Raw genomic sequence first — 27,636 nt, 5'->3', positions numbered from 1 at the left:
TGAACCCTAATCAGGTTGAATAAAGCTAGGAAGCCTGAAGGTTTAGTTTATGGATCTGTATTTATGAGTAAAATAAATCATAATCTGTGAATGATTTCTCAGTTTGATGGATCAATATGCTGGGTGTTCTTCCCCAAAATTAATTTTCACTTAATAACCAATGGTGGTGCTGGAGTCAGATTCTCAGCCAACTAATTTGCTGGAGGCAAAGTTTAGGATGTTGCTTTTTTCAGCCTTTCACTGCACCAGCAGCTGGAAGATGCAGTTGTATTTTCTGAAAAGCATTGAGAGAGCCTCTCTTTCTCTCTCTATATATATATTTATCTTTCTCTCTATTTTTTCAGTTCCTCCTTGAAAATGGAACATCTATGGTTTAAATCTAAAAGAAAGTGGATCATACTACTGTCTGACATACCGGTTGTTTTGCATTTCCCCTCTTACACAGAATTAATGGCACAGTTATTTCTTACTATGCCTTCAGTCACTCCAGTCAGAACTACAAGAGGAAATTGATGTATCTGATCTTATCTATTCCTTTTTTTCCCTGAGAATTAGTATTGTATCCTCTGCAAATGATGTGTTTCTGGCCTCCTAGACTAGGCAGTGATGAAAGCCAGAAGATAGGAAAGTACTTTTTATTTTAGCCCGAGTGTTTTCTTGAACTTCTGTCTCTGATAGGGGAGTGATGAGGTCTGCAGCTGACTGTATTTTCTTGCAGATTCAAGCTCTAGTAATTAAGAGTTGGTTTAAGTCCTTTTGTTTGTTCCTTTGAATAGGTGTGATCCAGTCGGTTCATTGTATCCATTTGAGATAGGACAGATTCCTTATCTAAATCACTATTCTTTATAAAGCAGTTAAGCAATGCTCTGAAATGTTTTTGAATGTAATCTTGAAATTACTCGACTATTTGATGTATTTTCAGTTTTAAAGGAGCAACTTGAATGATATGACAGAATTTTAAATTTTTAATTTGTGGTTAGGAGCCCATGGTGGATTACTGTCAGTCACCATAAGATTGAGTATCTTTGGATGGCAAAAGTTCACAGTAGAGTGAATGTCCAATTAAATGAGAGACCCATGTAAATGATCTTCCCCTTTGCAAATGGCAGTGTCCCTGGGCATAGGTAGCAAAATACTGTAAATTGGCACAGTTATGTGAAGCTTAAATTCCTTTTAGATTTTTGTAAGCTGTCAGCCAGAGAACAGAAATAATTTGTGTTCCAGTTTAGTATATAATCTGTTCTTAAACTGATTGAGGTATGTGGCGAGAATACAGGCAGAGAATAAAGACCAGCGCTGAAAACTGTAACGGCCTTTTCTCCTCAGGATTTCCAGTCTTTTCAAGAATTAAGAAGTTAATGGTGGCCCCTGTACTGGCAAGCTTTAGCCAAAGATTATCTCTGTTCTCTAGGAGAAAACCTGTAGTTTGTTTTCATGTTCAGAAGACCACATGGTTCAGTAACCTCATGTGTTATTTGCATTGATAACCATTTCACTGAGGCAATAAATACCAAACTGCTTCAGGTGGATCCAGTTACTGCATAGTAATTAGTACATGTCTTTAGTCTGTCCTGGCCTAAACCACCACAATAATAAAAATTATGTCAGTGTTAGCATGCAGAGAGGGGTTTTGGATTGTGGAAGGGGCCTGTACAGCTGAAGCACAGCCACCTGAATGTCCAACAAGGCTGAAACTGCCTGTGGGTGCTGAGTTAGTTTTCCTAGGTGTAATCCTGTGGGATGTTGTGGGACTGTGTGCTCTTGGTGGTGCTCAGCACATGAAGGATGTGGACTGTTTGGAGCTGGTCCAGAGGAGGCCATGAAGGTGGGACACTCCTATGGAGACTGGCTGAGAGAGCTGGGCTTGTCCAGGCTGGAGAAGAGAAGGCTCTGGGGAGATCCTGGAGAACCTTCCAGTGCCAAACAGAAGGCTCTTTATAAGAAAGATGTATATAAGATACATCTACTCTTAGCAGGCCTGTTAAGAGTAGAGGTAAGGAAGGGATTTTGTGCAGTGAGGGTGGTGAAACACAGTGGAACAGATTCCCAGAAAAAATTTTTTCTCATTTCCTTTGGCTCCATAGTGTAAATGGAAGTTTGCCTACGTCTGGAGATGAATGCCACCTGCCAAAGGGATGAAAGCATAGTCCTGTTTGTTGCAGACTTACGGAGGAGGGTTTGCAGACTTATTTTGGGAGGTTTTGGAAGGCAGCAGTGCCTCAGGTCGCTTGCAGTACATCAATCACAGCACAGTAATAATAAGGGAAATGCTACACACAGGTGGTCAGCAAAGGCAAATGAATTGTTGGATCCTCCTGCAGTAAATATCTTAACTCCTTCTCATGGATCCAATTATTGTGCAGTAAATCAACATGTGTGTTCAGTGTGTCCTGACCTGGACTGTTAGCTGTTCAAACATTTATGTTTGAAGGAACACATCTTGGTTTTGTTCCCTGTGGGAAAAAGACTGTTGTCTGGAATAAAACAATAGAAAATAAGGGAGACTAAGTTGACGTTTGAAGCCAGTACCTTGATTTATGCAGTGGACATGAAACAAACTTTAATTTTCTCCCTGAAAATAGATTGTGCACATTAGTCACATTGCAATATTTCTTACAAATCTATGACAAACATGGTACCTGGGTACAAAAGAAGTAGTCTGGAGTCATTATCTTTGAGTGATTGGTACAAGAGCATAAGAATATATAAGGAGGGTGTTAAAAAGTAGACATTTGCAAACATAACACGCTTTTAACATGATTCAAGGGATTTGCCCTAGTGCATGCAGGACTTTAACTGAAGTTGTGTGAAGTATTAGACAGTATTATTATTAAAATTTAGGAAAAAAATCCTTGATGGCTTATCTGTGGTGAAGGAAATTGTTCAGCAGCAACATGAGTCACTTCCATCCTTAAAACTGGGGAGGAATTAACAAGTTCATATTTTTAATTTTCAAGGAAATGTGCTTTAAAAATAAATGTAAATCCAAGTATAGGACAGATTGCTGTAAAGTAAGTGCCTGAGAATGATGATGCTTTCAGCAAACTACTGTCACATTTGATTATCCTCAGGACTTATGGGTGGTGGTGAGCTGCTCTTAGTTTTACTGTGGGAGAGGAACTGCCTGGTTGGAGACTAATTCCAAGGCAATTGGCAGGTGCTGGGATGGCATGTATGGTACAAAATACCAAAAGCATCCTTTCTTCATCTGCTGGGGAAAAAGAGCTGGCTCCCTATTTTTGTTTAGTTCCATAGAGGGAAGCAATATGTTGCGTTCGGTGTCCTTGCAGAGCTTCATGAAATAGATTCTTTGAACATTCAGGAAAAAAAAAACCCAACCTTTAGAGGGTGGTGTTAGCTTGTAGTGATAAGCTCATAGCAGATTGGTTTTCTTTGGTTTCTCTACACTGGGAGTGTCTGCAAAAAAGCAAGAACAAATGACTATGTGTGCAGGCAGTTTGTCTTATAACATGACTGCAGGTGTGTCAGTGCAGGAATGCTTTTACAGGAGCTTCCTTTCCCTCCTCAGGGTGGCATTACAGAGGTTTCCTGGAGAACTGAGAGCATCCTCATACATGACAGCAGCTAGCAGTGCCACTTGAGCTATTGGTGCTGTCAAAGTGTGGGTGATGCATCAGTGCAAGCCAGTAAATGTATAGGCTTAGAATTGCTGTGTGGAGCTCCAGAAATTGTGGTGGAGAGGGAAGAGTTGGAAACAATTTATGTAAGATAAGCATCTGAACATTTTGCGCAAGTCTTTGCATGTGGGGACTTCAAGGTTGGATGTCATGGTGATCTTGCCAAAAAAAAAACCCCAGGAATTCCCTGAAAAGTGGTTATGATGATGGAAACCTTGCTCTCTGTTTATAGCAGCTGTGCCCTCTGCATTCAGGGAAAGAACAGGGCAAATGGGTCAAGAGATGAAAACATTTTTGCTCCCCAAATTTCTTAATTTACTTTTTCACTGTGTTGTGCACTCATACAAATAACTTCTCATGGAAGAATTAATTACCTGATTTGATTCAGCACAGAAAGGGAAAGGGGCATGTTGCTCTGCAAAGTGGTTACAGTGACATATTCTGAAGGCTGATAAACTTGACATAATCAAGGCATGATTGAAACTACTCTTCAGTATTTAAAACTTGAAGTATACTTAATTAGGTTTGTACTGTGAACTTTGTTTTCATTAAGACTCTTTTTGTGCTTCAGGTGAAGGCTCTGAAAGAGAAGATTGAATCAGAAAGGGGGAAAGATGCCTTTCCAGTAGCTGGCCAAAAACTAATTTATGCAGGTAATGGATATTCTGAAGGTAACTTATCTGAACATGCTTTCTTTTATGTTGTTGTTTGACTTGGATGTGAATGTTAAGTCTTCTAAGAATTCTGAGTACTGAAGTAGAGACAGGATAAAAACCTCCACAAACACAAAAATTAACTCAATGTTAAAGGGAACTCTTAATTTTGAGTTAGAATTTTTTAGGTTTTAATGCATGTGTGTCTGACATCTTTTCTCTTGTGACATGATGTCTTAAGAATATGCTGGGTGAAGAAGAAATAGCTTTTTCTTTAACAAGAATTCAGGATTTAAGCAGGTCAAAGCTGCTGCTCTGGCTTAATTATTTTCTTTTTCAATTTATGCTGTGTATAGCTGAAGCACTGCTGTATATACCACAGAGAATTAAAAGCTAGATTATTTCTTTTGGATTGACAAAAGAAACTCACCACCAAATCCTTGCTGTACAAAGGTACTTTCAATACTTTTAAGCTCTGTCAGAGCTTGTGCATTATGTACTAGCAAAAAGCAGGCTAATGTCAGTTAAAAACATGAAATTAACTTATTTGAGCTTTATTTTACTTGCCTTGTTCATTCTGGTGCTAATACAGAAATCCATTTTTTTGTTTTCACTTCATCTCAGAACTTTGGTGCTATTCCAGTACTCCCTCTAGTGTTTTATTTTCTCTGAAACTGGGTCTGAAAGAAACTTTGGTGGACTTTTCACTTTTGTCATGTACTGCTTTGTAACAAGTACAAAGCTTTCACTTGTGATAAGCCAAAGCCACTGTTAACAGTGGAGAGATGCTGGTGGGAGAGAAGCTGTGAGTCTCTGTGTTTGTACAGCTCCTCTGGACAGCATCCCATAGCAAGTTTTATGTCCCTGGTACTTCACTGGGGGGAGTGCACGTCAAGAACATAAAGGTGGAAGTCTCTTGCACAACCAAGAAATGTGAACCAGGCATAAGGTTTTGTGCAATGTGTGTACTAAGAGTGCATGGCACTCTTAATATTGTGTTACTGTGATTGCAAAAATCAAAGATTGCATAAGATTCTGTGACATGACTGGAGTGTTTTGTGAAGTCAGAATGTATCTGCAATATTGAATAACCCTCACAAGCAGTAGGAAATGTAGGAAATAAGATTGATAATATAATATTGTACAGAGACGGATTATCTTTTTTTTTTTTTTCTTGGACAAGAGATATGAGGGAATATTGGTGACGTTTTTACTTTTATTAAAATGAATTATTATTAAAATTATTAAACTGTGGAATTTTCATAGTTTGGTCAAGCAAAGTGACACCCCCAGCTGACTTTGATTAGAGAGGCTCTGATTGTCCATTGTGTTGACATCTGAATTTGGGTGAGCTCTAGAAGCCCTGAGAGTGGTGGGTTCTGAGAAGACAGGATGTCTGTATGTATACTTTCATAAAGTATATATATTATATTGCAAACACATTCATTAAAGCCTTCCCTGAAGTGCCTATAAAAATTTGTGACTAAGCCCTTGAAGGTTCTGAGTCAGATGCTACAGGTATTGCTATTACTGCACTACATGTAATACTTCCTTGAATGTTTGACCTGCAAGACTGGTGGAACGAGTCATTTGTGTTCTGAGTGCCACACAGTGCATGTGTTGCTTGATTTCCTTGCAGTCATCAGGGTAAGGATGTGTCCTTCTTGTTGCAGTCCACTGGAGATGTTATGAAATGGAAGTAGTCTGTGGCTCATCTTCAGAAAATGAATCAGTTTTAATTGCAAAATATTCCCCGAAAATTCTGTAGTGGAAATCAGTGCTATAAAACTCACTGGAATACAGACTTGTTTTTCTGATTTGTGGTGCTACCTCCAAGTCAGCTTATTCTAAGAAAAGGCAAAGAGTATGTGATTTACTGTGTTCCTAAGTTCTTGTAGAAGTGATGCAAATCTATTTTGTCACAGTACCACCTCTGCTTATGAAACATCGAAAGTTGTAGTATAACAGATGTGTCTGGGTTTGTCTGATAGCTCTTTCATCCTTCTGTCAAGGTGGGAAATTATGGAATAGTTCTAGCTTTTTCTAATGTTTTAGCCTTGCAAATTGTTAAAGTTGCAAGGTCACGCACTTGTTATTGCAGGCAATGCTCTTATCTGAAGAACAAATGGAAGATAAGTAGAAAGGAATTTCCCTTACTGTGTAAGCAGACATAAGTTACTTGGTTAAGCTTTTTGTCTGTTAATGCCTTTCCTCTGTATTACATGTATCTTTGTTAAGGATCTTTCCAGATTCCAGTGACTCTTTCCAGATTTCATGCTTTTATTTTAAATGGTTTTAAAGCATCTGCAACACTTAGGGCAGCGGCCCTCAAGCTATCCACTACTCTGTACATCACATGAGGAAAAGTGTAGCTCTGCTGCCAAAGCTTAATGGCCAAACTGCTTTTTGTTGAATTAACATTTATTTATAATCTGCATAAAACATGTTTTCTTGAGGAAATCCCAAGATCATTTATTGATTTGTTAAACAGCTTTTTAATTTCTGCCTGTTTAATTTCCCAGGTAAAATCCTTAATGATGAAACTGCTCTTAAAGAATACAAGATAGATGAGAAGAACTTTGTGGTGGTTATGGTGACAAAGGTGAGTAATCGTTTCTTTTGAGTAGGAAGCTTCATTAATTTAATTCTATTTCTTCTTGTGATTAGTAGGTGTATATATCCATTCTTAAAACCAGTGGAATTTCATCATAAGCAAATTCAGATCAACAGTAAAAAGCTTGTGTGAATAGATAAAAAATACTGCTTCATAGTCTTGGTTTGCCTGGGCTGATTTTTGCTTTTGCTCTGTGCTGAATATATGTATTAAAGAAAAAAAATTGCTAATGGCTGATTTTACTGTTTACTCTTTCATGTCTCTGTTATTTTTTCCCTTTTATTATTAAAAGGAAGAAGGCAACCTAGGTAGTTTGTGGTTAAATCCTCTGTATGGATCTCTTCCAGCCTTTCCATGTTGCTTTTCATAGTTCATGGCTTTTTCTCCTGTCAAACTCAACAGCATAAACCAGTAGAGACAGGATACATCTGGCAGTAAACAAACCTGTGGGGTTTGAAAGCCTGCAAGTGCAATTTATAGGGAATGACTGTGACACGTGTTTGAAGTATTTCTTCTCTGAACCACTTGTCAGGCTGCTTCCAGGAATCAAGCCACTGATTTTCCAGGCATTCCAGGCGATCTGAATCAAACTGGCTTCATCTGTGTTTTCAATATTAAATTAATTTTGAAGCTCGAGTTCCTCCTCCTGACAAAGAAAACATATATTCTGATGCCCCTTATTTATCTCTGGTAATAGTAAACATAATTAAACCAGTGGGCTTGTTAAAGATAACTGCTGTTGCTCTCTTCCTGAATGAACAGCTTGCTAGTCTGTGGTTTGCCACAGGGGCATTTATCAGTACAAGAAAACAGGTGCAGATGAGATGTCAGAGTCCAGTTTTTCATTTTGTTGATGGCAGAAGGCTCCAGAGAAGTTGTGCAATTGCCACTCCTGGAAGTGTTCAAGAACTGTGTGGCTGTGGTACTTAGGGACACTGTTTGGTGGTGTGTGTGGCAGTGCTGGGTTAGATTCAATCATTTTAGAGGTCTTCTCAACAATTCTATGATTCTAAAGGCAGATCTCTATGAAGAACTGCTAAATTCAGTATATTCTGATAATAAAGGACCTGTACTTTGGGCATTTCTTCAGTCTTACAACCTTTTTGCTACTCTTGGAGCTCAATTGCCCTTTCCTGATTCTATTGTGGGTAAGACATGCCCAGTCATGTAGACACGGATTGCTAACTTTGATGCTCAGATGTTGTTGCATTGAGGGTTTAGGGATCCAGCAGAAAATAACCCCCCCTGCATTCCTACTGTGTCAGTGTTCTTCTCTCTGAGTGCTTATTAAAATGTTATTTGCTATGCCCATCATGTTGGAAGCTATTCATTCTTAAGCTTTACCTCTCCTTGCAGACAAAAGGAAGAAGTTAATGTTTTCTTCTTCAAGCAGGGAATGTCTGAAAGTGGTGCACCTTGAATAAGTAGTTTTGCTGAAGTTCAGCTATTTCTCTTGGAAAGGCAAAGATTGGGGTCAGCTTTGTCAGCCCTTGGGGCTATTTTTATATAATGGGATTAATACTGTATCCAAGAAAAATTCAGGTTTCCATTAGAGATGTGAAGATTATTTCACAATTGCATACAAGTATTATTCACTCTAAATATTCTGCTGTAAGTTTGGTAGTCCTTCATTTTGCTTTATCCTTGGTGCTTACTTCATGAACTGAAGAGATGCTATTTTAGTGCTCTGAATGCATAGATTGCATAACTGAAACATGTTGCAGGTGAAGTTTAATTTTTTTTCTCATCTTGTGTTCCAGCAAACAACATTTGTAATGAAATGTGATTTCTGTCTTAATCACTTTTTTCCACATCTGAGTGGTGAGAAAAGCTTATGCTTGTTCTGCAGATAGTTTTTGGCAACTGTCTTGGCTTCTTCTGGAAAATGTGCTTTTGTAAAACTCAGGATTGTTTTCATATTTAGAATATTGTGGTCTGTAAATATTTACATCTTTGAATTTCACTTCAGAGTGTGAGCGCTCATGTGTGTGAGTACCTCAGTGACGCTCTCAGTTGCTTGTTTAAACACAGTGAAGGGCAAGAGAGTACTAATGTCTTGCAAGATTTTAATGTTGTGCTTGATGTTGAGGCAGCGATAGCAAACACAAATGGTCTTAACAGAACTCAGAGAGCTGTGGATTTATGATCTTTATTCCGTGCCTGAACTCTTTTGTCCTCCTGTAGCCCAAAGCAGCAGCTGGAGCGACTCAGCCGTCAAATGCCACTTCCACTGTTGGCTCAACAACTGCAGCTCCCACAGCAGTTGCTGCACCAATCCCTGTTCCTGCCCCTGTGCCAGCTCCTGTCCCTCCACCACCAGCACCAGATGCAGTGGCTTGTGAGCCAGCACCTGTGAGTGCTCCGAAAGAGGAGAAGCCTGAAGAAAAACCACCTGAGGCACCAGCTGCTGTCAGTCCATCATCAATTGACAGGTATGGATAAGCCTACAAAAATGGGTTCCTGTTTCTGTTGCTTCTGGTTTTGATCTTAAGTTTTTTTTATGGAGTTACACCAATCACTCTCTCCATTCTATTTAATTTTTCTTCTTTCTTGACTGTAATTTCAGTCTCAGACTCAAGTATGTTATTACTGATTGTAAGAAGCACCTCTCCTTTTTTATGCCTTCTCCTGTGGGAAGTGTGATCTTGGGAACAAACCTGTGGAGGGGAGAGTTAAATGAGACAAGATTTGAGCTCCTGTTAGGCATTTCAGAGTTGCTATCCTGCAAGTTTCTTTTCAGACTGAGAATATTCACCTGCAGTGGGGATCCACTGCTGACAAAGCTCTTGAAGTCTGAAGAGGAGTGTGTCCTGTCCTGCTCATAATCCTCTGATTGTGCTTTTGATAATGTTGATCAGATTCAAACCATAAATTCCTTATTGCTGTATGAGTCTCTTAATTTTTGCAAAGAGCTTTTACTTCCAAAATGTTGGATGTGGTATTGCTCTTAATCATGTAATGCGTTAAAGCTACAAGGTTGGGTTTTTTTTTTCCCTGAATGTTCTTTGACCTATCTGCAGGTAATTAATTCTGAAACCTGGGAAAACTTTTCACCTCAATTTTCTACAGTTGAGAAAATCAAGTGGAAGTTAGAGGTTTCATCCCTGTTGTATGCTGTTGCCTTTTTTTGCTTAAGTTGCTGAAGTACTGCATGGGATTAAAATGTTAACAGGAATTTAATGACCCCTGAAGTGCTCTATAGCATCAAATCTTCATTTTTTGTGCTCTGGGTTTAAATTATTTGTGTGTTATTTCTGGGAATACTGGTGCACAAGACAGTATTTTTTAAGTGATTGTATTTAAATCACTGTCGAATACTGATTTGATGATAACAAAGCAAAACTTGCAATTGCCTAATATCTTGAAAAACTCATCACAAATTTCTTGCACTAAATGCACAAATTGATGTTTTAATTTTGCTGTTCTGAGAAATGAGTATTTCTTAGAAATGGAATACAAATGAAGTTTCATTTATCAGTCAAATTAACTTAGTTGTTAAAAAATACTAATAAGTGGGGTTATTTTCTTTTTTTTTCCCTGCTCAGTTTGTCCAGTGGGTTCAAAGATCAATCTGTCATACTGAAATAGTGTTTTTCATGTACAGATTACAGTTTTGTAAAACTGCACTAAGGGACCCTCAGTGTACACACTTGACAGGGAGAAACAAAATAATTTAACATAGACATCAAAGTCATCACCTGCCTTGATTTCAGTGAATGCTGTTTGCTTCTGATTTGCTTTAGAAGCTAAATTACTAAGGCAAGATTTATTGACCCAAGGCCAGGCCAGCTGGCATCTTGCTTTGTCTTTGATCTTTTTTTGATTGTAAATCTTAACTACTGACAGATTCTAGTGAAGCACTCTTGTTGTAACAAATTATTTCTTGCATAGATCTTACAGAGATCTCTGTAAGTGCCTTGCTGGATTTTTTGTGGCATCTTCTGAAAACATTCAGATCAGTCTGATGATCTTTCACTTGCTGATAGGAGTTGCCAAATCTGGTAGCCTGATAAATTGGAGGCTTCTACAGCTCCATGTACTCAAGTCTATCATGTTATCAAGACTGTGTATTCCCAAAATATACACACAATATGGATATACCTATAAATATATGTCTGCCTGCTTAGGTCAGCTCAGGCGGGAAAAATCCCAGCACTCATGCAAGATAGATCAGCCACATCCGCTTCCCCTCTGGCTGTTTAGAGCAAAGCCCACTGCTGCAAAATGAAAATGTACAAAGCACAAATGAAAAATATGAATTTCTCTTTTGATAGCTGGCCCCTTAGAGTTTGCCAAGTTCTTGGTACCAGGGCATGGGGACTGCCTGAGCCCTGCCACCCCGCTCCAGGCCCTGATACTCAGATTCCCATTGCACGTACACACACACACAGAGGGCTCGCCCAGGAACTGGCTGCAGTCCTTGGCTTTCCCACTTCCACACTGGTCTCAGCAGTTGCTGGATCCCACAGGTGTCTGGATCCCCCATCTCTCAATCCCCTGTCCCTGTGAACACTTGGAATTCCAAATACATGTGTGTAGAGTAGAGACACACACCCCCCACATTATGAAACATTTTTAGAAGTAGAATTTAATAAAAAGACAGGATGGATTGGGTGATGAGGTGCAGAGCACGGCCAGGCAAGTGTTTCTTAAGTATGATTGGCCCTTTTTCTCCTCTTTTTGCACTCTTGACCCATGCTCTTCTTCTGCATGGTGCCTTAAGCTTTCCTTTCCCTGCCTTCGGTTCTTCCTCTGGATTTCTTCCCCCAGCACTTTTTCCTGGCACCCCACAGTGAGTTGGGCTCAATGCCCTGTGGGCTGTAATGCCCTTGAAGGAGTCCTGCTGACCCACCCTGGGTGTCACCCTGAGACCAGGGGGCTGATGCTTTAATTTTGCAGCCCTGGGAACTGGGCAGCCTTGGCTGTGGCTGATTAAAACTGGTATTCCTCTGTTCTGTTGTGCCTCTGTGTTCCTTGCTGTTCATGGAGGTGAACCTTTAATCCTGTAATTTAACAACTTTGATAACTTGAGATGGAGTAATTGCAGATGTTAGCAGTTTGTATTCCTGGGAAAGCAGTATACTGAGACTTTAATAAGTGCTTGCCACCAGCCTCCTTGGGTCCTCATTGAGGTCAAGCTGGTGGCTGTGGGGAAGCAGTTAGTGAGACTGCTGTGTGCTTTTGAAAATCCACCTTGTTCTCCCACCCTTTAAAGCATTCAAGCAAGCAGATGGCTAATCCCTGAGCAGATGGGCAAGAGCCAAACTTCTGGGGGGTAGCGGGGGAAGGTTGGCCTTGTTTTAAAAATGCTAGCATTGTAAGTTTGTAAAATCTATTCTCACTATAGGACCAAAAGAGAGCTCTTTGGAAAGCTTTGTTGGTTTTTTAGAAACAAAAAGGGCTATTAGAGTTACAGCTGCTGCTGCTTTTTTTTTTTTTCTATTTCTTATTTTTTTTTTTGAAAAACAGGAAGTTTTCCAAAGTTTTGTAATTACCATTGCACTTGTCTTCATCTTACAGTACAACAGGTGATACATCTCGATCAAATCTTTTTGAGGATGCTATAAGTGCACTTGGTAAGTGGAGAGTTTTTTTTTAATGTAGACATTATTTTGGTGCAGCAGAAAAATGACGGATTAGCAGATGTTGACATTTTCCTCTGTATCTGTCATTGTTAAAGTTATAATTAAAGTGCTCCTCTCTAAGACCTGAAGTTGATATCTTGGAACCAGCTTCAATATTCTTCCTTACTGAAGAATATTTCCCTTCATATATTTTTATTGTGTGAAAGGAAGATCCTGTCACTCCTGCCTTTTTTCCCCATTTGCTTTAATTTCTCTTCTAACTATTCACTTTGAAGTAGCTTGAATAGAAGACTAGATGTAAATATGTGTGTGCTTTTCACTTTTGCACCCCAGAGTGCAGGGCTGGTAAAATGGATGCCTTTATTATTCACTTGTTCCAGCTTTGAAAGTACTTTGCTTTTTGACACATTAAGATTAGATAAATTCACCAGATCTGCTGCTGAGAAATGAATCTCTCCGTGTATTTACAGTCAACTTACTCTTATTTTGACAGTTTAAATAATCTTTGTTTCTCAGTGAAATAGACAGAATAAAGACAACAGGAACCTCTGCCCATCATCTGTGCTGATTTGGGTGGCTAGGAAATTATTAGGCAAACCCACAACTCCTTACTCCTACTGAAATTTTTGGGTTGTTTTGGAGTGTAACAAATTCAGGTATAGAAATAAGGAGGAGGTGGGGTTTTTATTCTGTCTTTTGTCTTTAAATATGAAGCTCCAATTTGGTACAAAGAGTGAAACCAAGTAAATAGTTTCACTTACATTTTCATGTGGATGTATTGGAGGCAGGTGCTGTAATTAAGCAGCTCAGAGTGATTTAGAGGCAGCAGTAAGATTTTACATGACTTTGTGGTAGCTAATAGATTTAGTCTGTCCAGATGCAGCTTAGATCTTAATGTGACAAACTGTTTTAAATTGTATAATCCAAAATAGCTGATAGAGACTGATAGCAGGAGACAAAAATGTAACACTAAAACTAAACTGGCTGAAATTATTGCTGTTACCAAAGGTGGTTCTTTAACCATTCATATTATCTTAGTGGTCAAAGATGATGTCATCACCAACACTCATGTTAACAGTGTTGATCAGCAAGTTAAATGAAGCTGGTGGTCTTGATTAAAATCTCTTCAAAATTGGGGAAAAAAACCCAAAATATTTCGAGAGCATCACCTCACGATCCATGTTGTATGGGAGTTCTTTGGTTGGTGTCTGATGGGGTAAACCCATGTGTCCCTAACATGTTTGGAAATAAGAGGTATTGAGTGTGATTTTCTGGGTAAGCATACTCTAAGTGTTGTCAGCCAATAAATATTCAAGGGCAATAGGCATGAACTCCGTGGTTTGTTTTCTTTAAAAACTGTCCTGAAGGGAATTTGCTTGCACAAATTGATGGAGTATGTTTTCACATCCTAAGTTGGATCTGACACATATTCTAACTGTGGCTTCTCAATTATATTGTCTGAAATGAATTGACTTTGCTTTAAAAACAGGGATTGTTTTCTATGATTTGCTGTTGTTTTCAGTTAAATTGCTGAAAAGTGATGTGGCTTTTTATGCTGCGTGAAAATCTGCACGTCTTGCAGTCCTTGTGCAACCACATATTTCACAGGAGCAGCCTAAGATTTCTTTAGGGCATAGGACAAGAATTATTGTGGGGAGTATGATGAACTGGATTTCAGTGTTAATCCAGCTTTAAAATGTTGCTTGAAAGATAAAAGCACAGAGCAGAATCAATTCAGCATTGACCTCAAACATTTCCACTAGCACCAGGGACAGAAAGGCCCAACTGTGTATCATGACATTGCTGGTGTGCAACTTCTGAATTATTATTCTTGGTCTCACTTTTGCACAACTTAGGAAGTAGATTGTATGGAGTACATGCACCTATGTTTTCAGTAATTCTGTTTTCCTCCTTTGGCGTTTAATTATGCCTTATGTAGCAGCCTGTGCTGCAGAAGTTACCCAGCCTTTTTGCATCTTTTTCCTTAAATCTTCTAGTCTCTACCTTGCTTATATTGAAAAAGCAATACAGAAGTGTTCAAGTAGTAAGTTATTACATCAACAGGTGTTCTGATTGCTTGGTTAGTTTCTTAGCAGTAGTAGGGGTAAACTAGTGCTGTGTAAGGAAGAATGTGAGCAGAAGTAGCAAAATCATTGTGTTGGGACAATTATTGGCTTGGCTTTTTTGCCTCCCTGAAGATAGAAGTATAGAAGTATATATCTTCAGAGCAAAGTTCAGGTGATTTTTTTATTTCACGTTTGAAAAAATGCGGGTGGATGTGAAGTGAATGATCATGTAGTTCTGTATGAAGACATGAAGAACTTACCAATCCTTAAATTCAGGTTGGCACTATTACTTTGAAGCCCAAATAATAAATACTCAAATTAGTCAAGGCTTTTAAACCCTTTATTTATGGATAATGCACAAGTACCCTTGGGCTAGGGCTGTTTTATTGTTTGTTCTTGAGCATACTGCCCCAAGTCATACACCCACTGATTGTTTAGAAGCACACGTTAGGAAAGAGGCAGTGGGGCTGTTTTAATGTTGGCTTGAGTTAAACACCTTCTCCCTAAGGGAATAAAACATCATGTTTTCTTTGATTCTTTTATTTACAACTTACTTGCCTTAACAGAGTAGCTCTTGTATTTGTTTCCTCTGGGTTTTTAAAATATTATTATTAATTAGTTGTTTTTTATGATGGCTGTTCATTGTTTGGCTGTCCTGTCACTAACTTGCTAGTTTGCAGTCAGTCAGTAGTAGGATTTCACTGAGATCAGGAATACCTTTATCCAAGGAAGGAGATGGTATTTTAATGCCTAGGTTTGTTTGTTAGTGGTGTTTTTTCCTGCCAGGAAGATAACCTTGAAGATTTGCCCAATTACAATGTATGGTAGAATAGCTACTTTTTTTTTGTAATTGTACTACTTGTTGTCTGCATTCAAGGCAGGAATATTAAGTGGATTATGAAAAGAGATAATAATTGTCCTTACAGTGACATTAGTGTAGTGAACAGTTGCCCTCAAATAATTCCATATATGTGTGTGTGCCTTTTGTCTTGATTGCTGCAGGTGTGGGATAGTTTTCATCTATTTTTGCTGTAAGGGGTGGGGGATTTGATGTGATGGATGTCTAGTCAAATGTTAAATTGAGTGGGATAAAAATTAAAAATTAAATGAGATGGCTTGGTTTCCTGAACCCCCACTGAAGTCCTGAGTGAGTTTCCTAGATACAACTTTTAAGTCTTCTGCATGATTTGAGTTTGTCCATATTAAGTTGATTAAATTACTTTGACCATCATCACCAGCATGTAGCAATATATAGCAATATCTAATCACTAATTGTCATCTATCTAACAACAGCATAGCAGAATGTCTTTATTTGGAAAATCCTCAATGGCTAATAATTTGACAGGCAGATTTCAAATTAATACATTTCCAAATGTAAGCTGCAGGAGACTTCTCTTGATTACATCAGGAATTGAATATTAGCTGTGAGGATGCCCTTGACCTTAAATGAAAACTTGAAGAGAGAACATTATTTCAATTACAAGTACAGAAGTATCACAAGTACTGCTTTTGTCATAGAAGTTTACATTATCTTCATTACCCTTCACTATTTCCAATCAAATTCATAATGAAACCACTGAATATATTTGGAATTAAAGCCACAGAACCACGGCATGTTTAATATGAAGTACTCTTTTCAATGAACGACTGGAATTCAGGTGGAAATTACACTTACCCATTGAAACTTTTTTGTGTGTGTGTGTGTTTGATTATTTTCCTCTTATTCCCCTAAAATGATGGTCCTGTGACTTGTAGTGACCGGGCAGTCCTATGAGAACATGGTGACTGAGATCATGTCCATGGGCTACGAGCGGGAGCAGGTGATCGCAGCACTGAGGGCCAGCTTCAACAACCCTGACAGAGCAGTGGAATACCTTCTGATGGTGAGCACTTACCTTGCCTGAACCTTTGTTTTCCACTTAATACCTCTCACTTTGATTTTGGTGTTATTTTGAACGTTACTCAGTTGCTGAGAGTGACATTTGCCATCTGGAAAGATGAGATCGAAATTTTGACAGACATGGTGTGTTATAGAAAACACTGAAATAATCCCTAACCACCTCTTCCACTTTGCTTTCATTTTTTGTTAATTGATATGGATATGTCTGTAAAGTATGTCCAGTTACAGTGATAGCTTTAACTGCCAATGGTTTTGTGTCACCTCTTAGTGACACCATTAATTGATTAGTCGTACTTTTGTATCCATATCATCACCCTTCCTTAGGCTCCCATTCACTGATTTTGCTAACAATGCAGTGTTCTTAATATACTTCACAAACAGAAAAGTTTGAGGGTTTTTTTTTAAACTCTGCTTAATTTAACTGGTGTTTTCATTTCAGCACTGTTTTAGAAAAGAAACCATTTTCATTTGTTAAAATAAAGCTTGAAGAGTTAAATGAACTTCATTGGCATGAGAGGAAATAGAAATGTAGTTTCACTTCAATGAAAACCCTGGGCTTTTTGGATTTTTTCTTGTTGAACACCTTAATCTGACAGGTGAATTATAACTGAGTAGAATCTGTCTGATTTTGTTGCTTAATCAGTATTTCCGGTACATTTAATTTTTGCTCTGGCACACCATTTTTCCCCTGATGAGGTTTTTCCTTTTAGCAGATCTGAACTTTATTAAAATCTGGCAACCAGATATCTTGACCTAATCCTTGCAAAATACATGTAGATTGAATTTCTGATTGATTGATAAGAAATCTGGCATCTTTACCCTCCAATTACAAAACGTCAATTTTGTTAATGAAGTTTTCCTTCAGTAGTTACAACTTCAAGTCCCTGGCATGCTTCCTACTTACACTAATGTTCCCAAGACTGTAATCTCCAGATTTTAAATTGACAACAAATGGTTTGAGTTCAAGATATAAAAAGTTTAATTCCCAACTAGCATTAGGCCAAGCAAGGGTGAATGCAATAGCTCTCAACTCTCTGTCAAAAGTCCTCAAGTTCAAACATTTGTTTTTCATGTTGTAGAAATGTTGGGTTTACTGTTCATCTGGTCTGTAAATACACCATGAATTCAGTGCCTCCCCTAAGTGTGTGTGGCAGTCCTACACAGTGTGCAACTCTTGTGCACTCAGTTTCTGGTATTCCCTCCTCTAGTTTATTTCTGTTCAGGAGCTCCAGGATAGAGATAGAGTATCCCCATGATGGAGCTATGTGGCACATCTGCCAAATGCATTGATTGCTATGAGCTGTCCTTGCATTTTTATCTTTATTAGAATATCCTTATAATTAAATCCTTAATTTTTAATCATTCAGTAGGTCCTGTATCTAAAGTGGGTCCTTCTGTTATATAAGATGTCCCTTTATGTGTTGTGTTATCCTTCCCTGGAAAATACATTTTCTTTTTTCTTCCTCCTGCTGGAAAAGGGAGTAGGGAGGAATGGTCTTGCTCTTGGAGACCATATTAGATAGCAGAATTTTTGCTGTCCTTCTAGAAGAATCCTTTTGCTGTAAATGGTCTTTATAACTGTTCTGGATCTGCTGGGGTCTGAAATGTTCCTTACTTTCCTGCTGCATATTAAAAAGGTTTTTTTTAGCTACTATTGATCTGATCTGTTGAGGACACTGTTCTTTGACCCTCTCTCCACATATACTTGTATCCAAACTATCATCAGCACTATCTTTTATATAATCTGCAGATTAAGACAAGACATTAGAGATTTATTAAGTGTAACAACACTGTCCAGGTTTAAAGAACCTGAGTACAGCAAGGGTAAGGTGTTGGGAAGGACTTAAACTGTAATTAAAGCACAGCTGTTCCCCAGATGAGCCCTCAAGAGTCCACTTGTTGTCAATGGTTCAGATGGCAAGTCCTTCAGTTTTCATGGCATGATCATTGAGGATTATAGATGTAATCCCGTGGTTGTGGAAGGAGTGCAAAAGATGATCTTTGTTTTTCTATGCACTAGGCTCATCTTTGGAGGTATTTCCATTCAGATCTCTCTTTCAGCCAAGGATTTCCTAACCTCTAGTTAAGAAGGAGTTTTGTCATCTCTGCTGTAGCCAACCTCTTAGTCTGGATATTTTTAGGGAACATTTCTTTAGTGTGAGTGTAGTAAAATACTGAACATAATTCCTAGGGAGGTGGTCAACGTCCTGTGCCTGTCAGTGTTTCAGAGGCATTTGGACAATGCCCTTTACAGGCTTTAACTTTTGGTCAGCCACAAATTGGTCAGTCAGTGGGACTAGATGATCATTTTAAGTACCTCCCAGCTGGAACTGTTTTGTTCTCTGTTCTGTGCAGAAGCTGGACCTGATGTGATTGCTGCCCTGCAGAGAGCAGTATCAGCTAAAAACCGCTGTACTGCTCCGTTAAACAGTAAACAATTGTTTCATCCTCCATAAGGCAACAGTGGCCTTTTTTTGCTGTCCAAGCAGTGTTTGCATTCAGAGTGGCTTGTGTGTGGTTTAATACCATGCTTTATTCTGTTGTGTGGCTGTGTGAGCAAGGTCCATACGCCTCACTGGCATTGTCTGATTGCAACTGTACACAGTCTCTGTTATTTGGAGAGGGGTACTTCAAGCTTGTGTTCAAGAGTTAAGATGATGTTCAAGATGACAAATAATTTCTAAGTAAATTTGTTTGAACTGGTTTACACAGTCCTTCCATTCAAGAGCAAACTTAGGAGCTTAAACAAGCACATGTTGTTTGATCTGGACACAGATTGCAGTGATGACGTGTGCCTGTGAATAGGTGAAATCAACTAGTAATTTCATAAGATTAACCCAAATTGTTACATTATACTTGGATTGCCAGAAATGACTGATTTGATGGGAAAGGTATTTAATCAGTGGCTCTGTAAGCCACTGATAAGGGAGAGTTACATCAGAATTATACCATGAATGGAATCCTCCTCCCCCTCAGCAGAGGGAGGGATGTGTACTGAGCTCACTGAGCCATGTGAAGGTAATGAAGTGTGTGGCAGGGAAATCTTGCTTTTATTCCCCTGAGTGGCTTAAATGTGCAGTTGATGATCAGGTTATTTATACCTTGATGTGTGTCTTAATTAACAGGTAAGGCAAAGAGCATTGCTCAGAGCACTGTCCAACTCTCCCTTTCTAGATGTGCCCTCTGTATTAGCTGCATATTTGTCCTTTTTGTTCAGGTGTAATGATGAACATACCATGTGAAGATCATGTTACAGCAGGACTTTTAATCTACATTACCTACCAGTGATTTTTATGGTAGGCTTGACAAACCTCTTCATTGTCTGGTTACCCTGTAGCTCTGTAATATTTTCACCCACTCAGTTCCTTACATTTTGTGATTCCCCAACACAAGTGGGTGGCCCTTGTTTGGGTAACTTCTCTGGCCTGTTCCAACAGAGTTTGTTATAATATTCTTTGTGTCTCTCCCATAAGTAAGTTTCCAGGCTTCAGAAAGGTAGATTAAAAGGACAGACTTGGTGCAGGAGTTCAGTGCCAGTGAGGAAGGCAGGGTTAGGGTAGGAAGGAATTCCATGCAGGAGAAAAGTAGCTGAGTGAGGTATCATTGTTGTATAACCAGGGTTCTAGTTTATTGTAATTTTGTGTTTTAGCTTTGTCCATTTCAGGCCCCTGAGCAGTTAGTTCCTATATAAAGTTGCTTGCACATAAAAAATAAACAAAAAGCAAAAGTTAACTATTTTTTTAAAACTTGCTAAAGCTATGTGACATACAGACCTTTTCACCTTTGAGATATTGTGAATGACATCTTTTCATTTAAGGAAACAGGTCCCAAGGGCTGTGTTCTTGTATCTCTTCTCAGTTCCTTGCCAGTTGTATGGAATTGTTAATCTTATTTAGCATTTTGTACTGCAGTTTGTTGCTGTAATGTCACTTTTGCACAACAATATAAAATAGTGTAACAGTTTATTTAGTTTCATTTTTTCATTCACTTCAAATATTTTTAAACAGGATTCAAAGCAAGTGTTTTTTATCAGGCAAAGTGTGTTTTAAAGTGATGTAGGGCATGCTTTACTGCCTTTTTATAAAAATCACACATTTTTCCTGCCAAAAAGTAAAATTAATCTTTTCACAGTGCTCTCTGTCAGTTACAAATGCATAACTCACAGGATCTTACCTTGTATTTGCAGTGAAAGCATTAAGGTTTTTATTTTTCCCCCTTCATTCTGAAACCCAAATACTGCATGCAGTTGAAACATGTCTGTCAGCATTCTGTGGGTAATTCTGATGTGAACTGTGGCTTTAGGGGATACCTGGAGATAATCAGGCTGTGGCTGACCCCCCTCAACCACCAAGCACTGGTGCATCTCAGTCTTCAGCAGTGGCAGCAGCAGTAGCAACCATACCCACGACTACTAGTTCACTAGGAGGTAAGAAAGGCTGTATTGGAGAAGGTGTGATAAACAATGCGCCCTTAACCAATCTATTTTTAAATCAATTTCAAGTTCCAGGTGCTTGTGAGCTCTTCAGAGGGAATTGGATAAGAGCTGTTAACATGGTAATTCCAGGTGGGGTATTTTCTTGGGACAAGTGGCTTGTTGTATGTCATGTGCAAAGTTTTCAAAAAATGCAGTGAACTTGCACAATTTCTTTAATTCAGTATTCTGGATTCTGAAGTGCAAGAACACAGATGAGAAAACACAGATTGTGTTTTCTCTCACTTAAACTCTGATTTTCTACTCTATAACTGACTGGGGACTGTCCACTTTGACTATATTAATATATTTCCCACACAGAAGCTGGGATATCAAGGGAGACACCTGAAATTTAGCAATGAAGTGTAGCACTGGAGAGACCTGTAACTGACCTAGGACTCCTCACTCAGCAGTGCAGCACTTTGACAGTGGCTGGTGCCTGCTGAAGAGAAGGGTATTTATCAAGAATTTATCTCCCTCTTAAAGGGAGGTAGATAAATACATGAAAGGAGCCTAATGAAGGGGTAGGAAAGGTCTGTCTGGAAATGGTGCTCAAGATAGAAGAGACAAGACAGTGGATTGGGTAGATGTGTCTGATTGAGATGAACCAGAGATGAGACATCCAGAGGAAAGTGTTGGAGATAAGGACAAGACTGTTGGATCTTAAAAGAAGACTGGGTAAAAAGGAAATGCATTGTTTAATCTTAGAATAAAGACGTTTTCCTTAAAGCTAAAGTGAGGAAGCAAATTATTTTATTCTTCAGTGAATGGTGTGTTGTCTGTTTCATGTCCTGTTTCTGTCTAAAATTGCAGTGTAGGTATGCATTTTATAAGGATTTTCATAACTTTTTAAGAAACCATGTTATTTCACTGATCTTTTTTTCAGGACATCCACTTGAGTTTTTACGAAATCAGCCTCAGTTCCAGCAGATGAGACAAATTATCCAGCAAAATCCTTCTCTGTTGCCAGCATTGCTACAGCAAATTGGAAGGGAAAACCCCCAACTACTGCAGGTGGATCTTAAAACTAGAAAACAATCCTTACTAATTCTGATTTAGCTTTTGCAAGAGCGTCATATGTTGATGTTGTCTGGGATAATATGTTACTAGCAGTTACAACATTCTATTGCTGGCTTTTCAGCAGTTGTTGCTGTACAGAATGTATTTTCTGTGACATTGGATACAAATTTGAGACTTCATAAGAGGTGCAGAGGGGGGTGAGGAAGGGGGAGGGATCACTGGAGTTGAATTGAAACATTAAAATTGCATTTTTTATTGTTAGATGTAACAATATTTTTTGTGCGCTTCTTGCACATCCCTTTGACTTCTTAATTCTCTGAAAATAAATATTTTTACTTGTCTCTTGGCACACTTAAACTCCAATTTCTTAAATATACGTGTTTCTTTTACTGTTCTGTGCATCACAGCAAATAAGCCAGCACCAGGAACATTTTATTCACATGTTGAATGAGCCAGTTCTAGAGTCTCGCCAAGGTTTAAGTGGCAGTGATGATGGTGCCAGCACTGGAGGAATAGGAGATGCTGGGAATGCTCATATGAACTACATTCAAGTAACACCTCAGGAAAAAGAAGCTATAGAAAGGGTGAGCCTTTCTTCTTTGAAATTCTTGTGGCTGTTGGGTGTTGACTCCAGTGCATGCTTAAGACCTACCTAACTTAAACTTTGTTTGGCTCAGTAATTCTTATATCATATTTGGTGTTTTCATAGTTGGCATTTCACAGCTGTTGTAGCCTTGTTTCAAGTCATATCTTCTCTTGCTTTATAGCAGTTGAGTCTAAAATATCTTAAATCTGTCTTACTGAGGAGAGGCAGAGCATTTTAAGTGATCAGAGACCATCCTGTGATAATTAACAATGGAAATGGATCTCCCATTTTATTCAGGAATTATTCAGGAAGTAATCCCGCTTGCTAAAGCCTCAGCCAGTGCTGTTCTAGATCATACCATGACAGGTCTCCAGGTACAAAGGCCTGGCTGCTTGAGCACTGTTTGCAAAGTACTTAAAAAGTAAGAACACTCATAGTTAAGTAAATCAGTTGAAGTCAAAACTTTGCCCAGTTGTCTGTCCATGACAATTAGTTAATTATCATTTTCTAAAAGTACTGCTAAGCATGAAAATATACTCTGAGGTGGTACATTGCATTCATAAATACTGTGTTACTGACCAAATGTGGTTTTGCATAGATGGCAATGCCTCAGAGATTTTTCTCAGGACAGATTACAAGAGTTTTGTCATACTGTGGTAGTGGTTTGGTACCCCAAAGACAATGTTTTTTCATCTGGCAAAACCAAAGTTTAAGTAAGGACCATTAGAAGATACCTATTTGAATCTAGATGTCAGTTCTCTAGATCTTGAGGAAATTGGCAAATTATAAAATTAGTCTAATAAAACTATTTGACCATGTACTTCATCACAGGTCATCATCTTTAGTCTGTTGCATTTTCTTTTAAAGTAATTTTATGCTGCAGAATTTTATTACCTCTACTGCCTGTTTTGAAACCCAGCAAAAATCCTTCTTTCTCTTTCCATGAAAGACAAACCTCAACATTTAATTTCTTAGTATTGCAGCTGATGCCTTCATGCTGTCTGTGGGCTAGAAATAAAATCTAAGAATGGCTTGTGAGGGATAATAGGACACAGTTTTTCTCATAGTTATTTGATCTGCCCCATACATGAAATGCCTTGCAGGTGCTGAGGATTTTAAGAAAATCTCCAAATAGTGGAGTGTACTTGCCTTTGGCTAAAACAAGAATTCATTTGCTGAGTGCCCCTAAGTGCTGGCTAAACCCCTGGCACAGTAATAAGTTCTCCTCTGATGTTCTCATGCCCTGTTGTTGCAGGGTTCCAGACATTAATTAGTTCCTTGACTTCTGAAAACCATATTGCTCTCAGCTTACTTGTCTTGGCTGCAGTGTGTAGTTAATTTTTTTAAGATAAACAATTGAAAATATGGCCTAATGTGATGTGCTGGACAGCCTACTAAAGATCACAGGCTGGGAGCTTTTGTTCCAGGCAATTTTTTGTTAAAAGTCCTTTGGAGCTTTGTATAATTGCTTAAAATGAGCATTGTTTGAAGTTGTTTGGGTTTTTTTTTCTGCAGCAGTGCAATGTGCCATTACTTCATGACAATACTGTGACCCAGGTCTGTTTTAGGCTTACTGTGTCACTAAAGAAGTGACAAGTTTTTATGGTGGTTCATTAGACTTAATCCAATCACTTTTTCAAGTGAGGATCCTCTTTGCTAAAGGCAGAAGCAGCACCTTATTTTTCATCACTCGCTAAAATCTGCATTGAGCTAGGCAGCAGTGTTATTTTCAAGAAGGCAGTAATTGCTTAAGCGACATCTCAAGACACAAAGACATACAAAGAAGCCTAACATGTAAAATGCACTTCCTAAATGTGTTTCTTTTCTTCAGTTAAAGGCATTAGGATTTCCTGAAGGACTTGTGATACAGGCGTATTTCGCATGCGAGAAGAATGAAAACCTGGCTGCCAACTTTCTTCTACAGCAGAACTTCGATGAAGACTGAGAGAATTCTTTTTTTTTTTCCTATTTCACACCTCACACCAGTGCATTACACTAACTGTTCACTGGATTGTCTAGGATATTTGGGCTTACATTCATAATGCTTGGTGTATGGAATATAGGGGGTGGGTGGAAGGGAGAACATAGGAAACAAAGCAAAGAAAGCAACAAGTTTTTAATGTCTGTTTTAAATTAGCAGATGCAGAAAATCGCACAGTGTAAAAAACAAAAAATATATATTCAACCAAAAAATCAGCTTCTGCAGATAATTAGTTCCTTCTGTAAACTGTAGGTTAACTTTTTCTAGGTTTTCACTCTTACTGTACTAGTTCCAGAAATGTAGTGTAATGCACTGCTTCATGTTCCTTTCCACTTAGTATTGACATTGGAAGTAGCCTGTGCTACGTAGATTTTAACAGTCTGTATTTCATGGCAACACTGGATAGCAGCTTTGTGAAATCTAAAAGATCTGAGCAAATGTAATCCTGAATGCCAAAATAGGGCTATTCGGGTTTTTTTTTCTTCAGCTGTGTTAAAGTAGTGCAAGAGACACAGTATTTTTGTCTAATGCTGAATTAGAGCAGTGTTGGCTTTTTTCTTTTTTTTGCAATGAAAACCCATTACAGTTAAAAGTGTCCTGATTATTGAGAAACACCACCCCCTCCTTTGTCCCCGTGAAATGATCTGAGAAACTATATACATACAGAAAAAAATTATTATCCTGTTTACATATTTTCTCTTTGGGAAAAAAAAATATAGATACCTAATTACTTCTTTTAATGTCCTTTCAATGTTATCTTGCAGTAAAAGTTTTAAAAGCAATAGATTGCATGTTTGGTTTTGTTATATGCACTCTAGTGAGTTGAATATTCTTTTTCTGCCAGCAAACAAAATGCAAGCTTCATTTTTGTCTGCTGCAATGAGAATTTATCAAATCAAATTTCACCTTCCCAACTTTGTTGAACCAGCTTTTATAGTACAGCTGTAAGTGTTCTGTTGCTCTTGAGTAGATTGTAGTGTTCAAGCTATTTCTGTTAAGTAAGGACTTTTGGGGATTTATTCACTTTATAAGGATGAGAAGTTGAAAACTTGAGATATCAAGCAAACTATGAATTTATTCCAATGTAAAAAGAATTGACACTCGAAACTTTATATTGAAAATAAACTCTGGTTACAGAGTTTTGAATCTTACTTCTTCGTACCTACTTATCATTTATTTTGTTTAGTCATCATAAAATGTTAACAATCTTTTTTTTTAATACATGTTTACTTTTAGAGGTAATTTCGCCCTTCATTGCAATACTATGAATAAAAACAAATGTAAATTTAATCTAAAGCTGTTCTGTGCAACGTTACCTGAACACAACATGGGGATAGTTTGATTTTTTTCTACTGTTGTAGTCCAATTACCTGGATTACAAATTTACCTCTACAGTAACCAGGAGAAAATATTATTAGTGGTACAGCACTGAATTCCTGTACTACTAGTCATATTAATGATTTTAATGATTTTAGTGGTACAACTAAAAAATTATTTTCTGCTGAATTTGTTTATCAGTGGATTAACTACTTAGCTACTACTTAAGCTCAAAGTACAAGTCAAGTGTCTTGAAAAATGAGCTAAAAAGACTGAAACATTTGTATTTCATTTCTTCATTGATTGGCCATAGTCTGTAAAAATATCTGCATAAAACAATGAAATGTATTAAAGCCTTTTACTTTTTTTTTTCTATTCTTATACATCTGTGATATTTTTCCAGATAGTGTGTATTTTAATTATTCAGATTTTATTCTTTTAAAATTTCTTAGGTGAATGTCATCTAAGTGATCAGTAGCACAACCCAAATCTATCAATAGGAGATGTGATACTGCTAAATAGGAAATAAGTCTTTCATAATGTTTTAATTTTAGAGAAGTTAACATTAATTACCTGAGTCAGCTAGTAAACACCATATAAATAGGATTCTCAGTTTGTCTGTCAACTGAGAGAGATGGATTTTGGTTTAACACTGCATGCCAAAAGGGGCTGTTTGTTATCTGTAAAAGGACCAGCTGCCAGGTACTTGAAAAACACCAAATTGATACAAGGACTTCTTGAATGTACTTTTACTACATAGCTGATAGCTAACTAAGACAAAAGCTTTTAGTGTGTGGGAGTCTTCTGTACTGATCAAACTGCTCTGAGAAATAACCATTCCTTCTCTAGGAGGGTGGAGAGTAAAGCAAGAATGTCTGGGTGTTTCAGTCCACTCCCTCCAATTTTGATTTTGAAATGTTTACTTATTATAAATGTATTTGAATTAAAGTCTGTTGAGCTTGTTCTTTGTAAAAAAAAAAAGGCAAAAAAAAAAAAAAGAGCTAGTAGCTTTGTTCATTTGTAACTTTGTATGCTGAGTGACTGAGGGATTTATGGCTGCTGTGTTTGAAGCCTTACTAGTCATGCTGTTCCCGTTTTTCTCCAGCAGTGAAACAGTGTTTTTGTGACTTCTGATGAACAACAGGTGTCTGACCTTACATGCTAGCAAAAACTGTTACCTGTCCAATAGCGGGATACTTGCCAGGGGAGAATCATGTCTCTCTTTGTAGTAGCTGCCAAAAGGGAAGAATACATGGAATTCATGTGGTGTTGAGGAGGTGTGACCTGAGCAAGCTGCCTAGGTATGTTGTGCCTCGTTTTCTACCAAGTACTACCGGGAGTTGTCTGCACAGAGTGCTGCTCAGCTTCTCTGCTGCAGATCTCTTAGGGATTTGGGGATCAGTTTCCTCAGGGCTTTCTGAACAGTAGCTGAGAAAATAAAAAGTATTTCTTCCTAAGTTTTGGTACTGTAGTCCTTACCTTTGTTGTAAAACTTCTGAATATCTGCTTAGACGAAAGCTATTTATGATGCACTTTTAATTGGGATTAAAAAGTTACTCTGAAGTCATATTAATTCTGTAGTTGTCTGTTCTTAAGTCCTCTCTACAGCTGCATTTTGATGCTGTGGTTCATTTACCTCGTCCAGAGCTGCCTGACGAATCCAGCTAAAACCCAAGCAATTTTACTGATTAAATGCCCTGTTCTTACCCCACACTAACAGAACTTTTTAGGAATGTGAGATAATCACTCCTGAAGCCAGATTGTTACTGATTTTGGAGTGCTGGGTTGAGCTTCACTACAAGAAC

The 27,636-nt window shown here is 38.2% G+C and overlaps 1 protein-coding gene across 1 annotated transcript in view; it reads left to right on the top strand.

Annotated features, from left to right (window-relative positions):
* Window positions 1–27,398, top strand: part of RAD23B (RAD23 homolog B, nucleotide excision repair protein) — a 35,785-nt gene extending 8,387 nt beyond the window's left edge. The window contains exons 2-10 of the mRNA XM_058043737.1: window positions 4,210–4,291; window positions 6,814–6,893; window positions 9,090–9,337; window positions 12,426–12,481; window positions 16,312–16,439; window positions 20,759–20,882; window positions 21,814–21,941; window positions 22,355–22,531; window positions 24,365–27,398. Coding sequence (XP_057899720.1) covers window positions 4,210–4,291; window positions 6,814–6,893; window positions 9,090–9,337; window positions 12,426–12,481; window positions 16,312–16,439; window positions 20,759–20,882; window positions 21,814–21,941; window positions 22,355–22,531; window positions 24,365–24,478 — 1,137 coding nt within the window. The 3' untranslated portion in view covers window positions 24,479–27,398. The remainder of the gene's footprint in view (window positions 1–4,209; window positions 4,292–6,813; window positions 6,894–9,089; window positions 9,338–12,425; window positions 12,482–16,311; window positions 16,440–20,758; window positions 20,883–21,813; window positions 21,942–22,354; window positions 22,532–24,364) is intronic.
* Window positions 27,399–27,636: the final 238 nt, after the last annotated feature.

The sequence above is a fragment of the Melospiza georgiana genome, chromosome Z, assembly GCF_028018845.1.
Source record: "Melospiza georgiana isolate bMelGeo1 chromosome Z, bMelGeo1.pri, whole genome shotgun sequence".
Taxonomy (NCBI): domain Eukaryota; kingdom Metazoa; phylum Chordata; class Aves; order Passeriformes; family Passerellidae; genus Melospiza; species Melospiza georgiana.
This window is presented reverse-complemented; position numbering and strand designations above follow the sequence as displayed.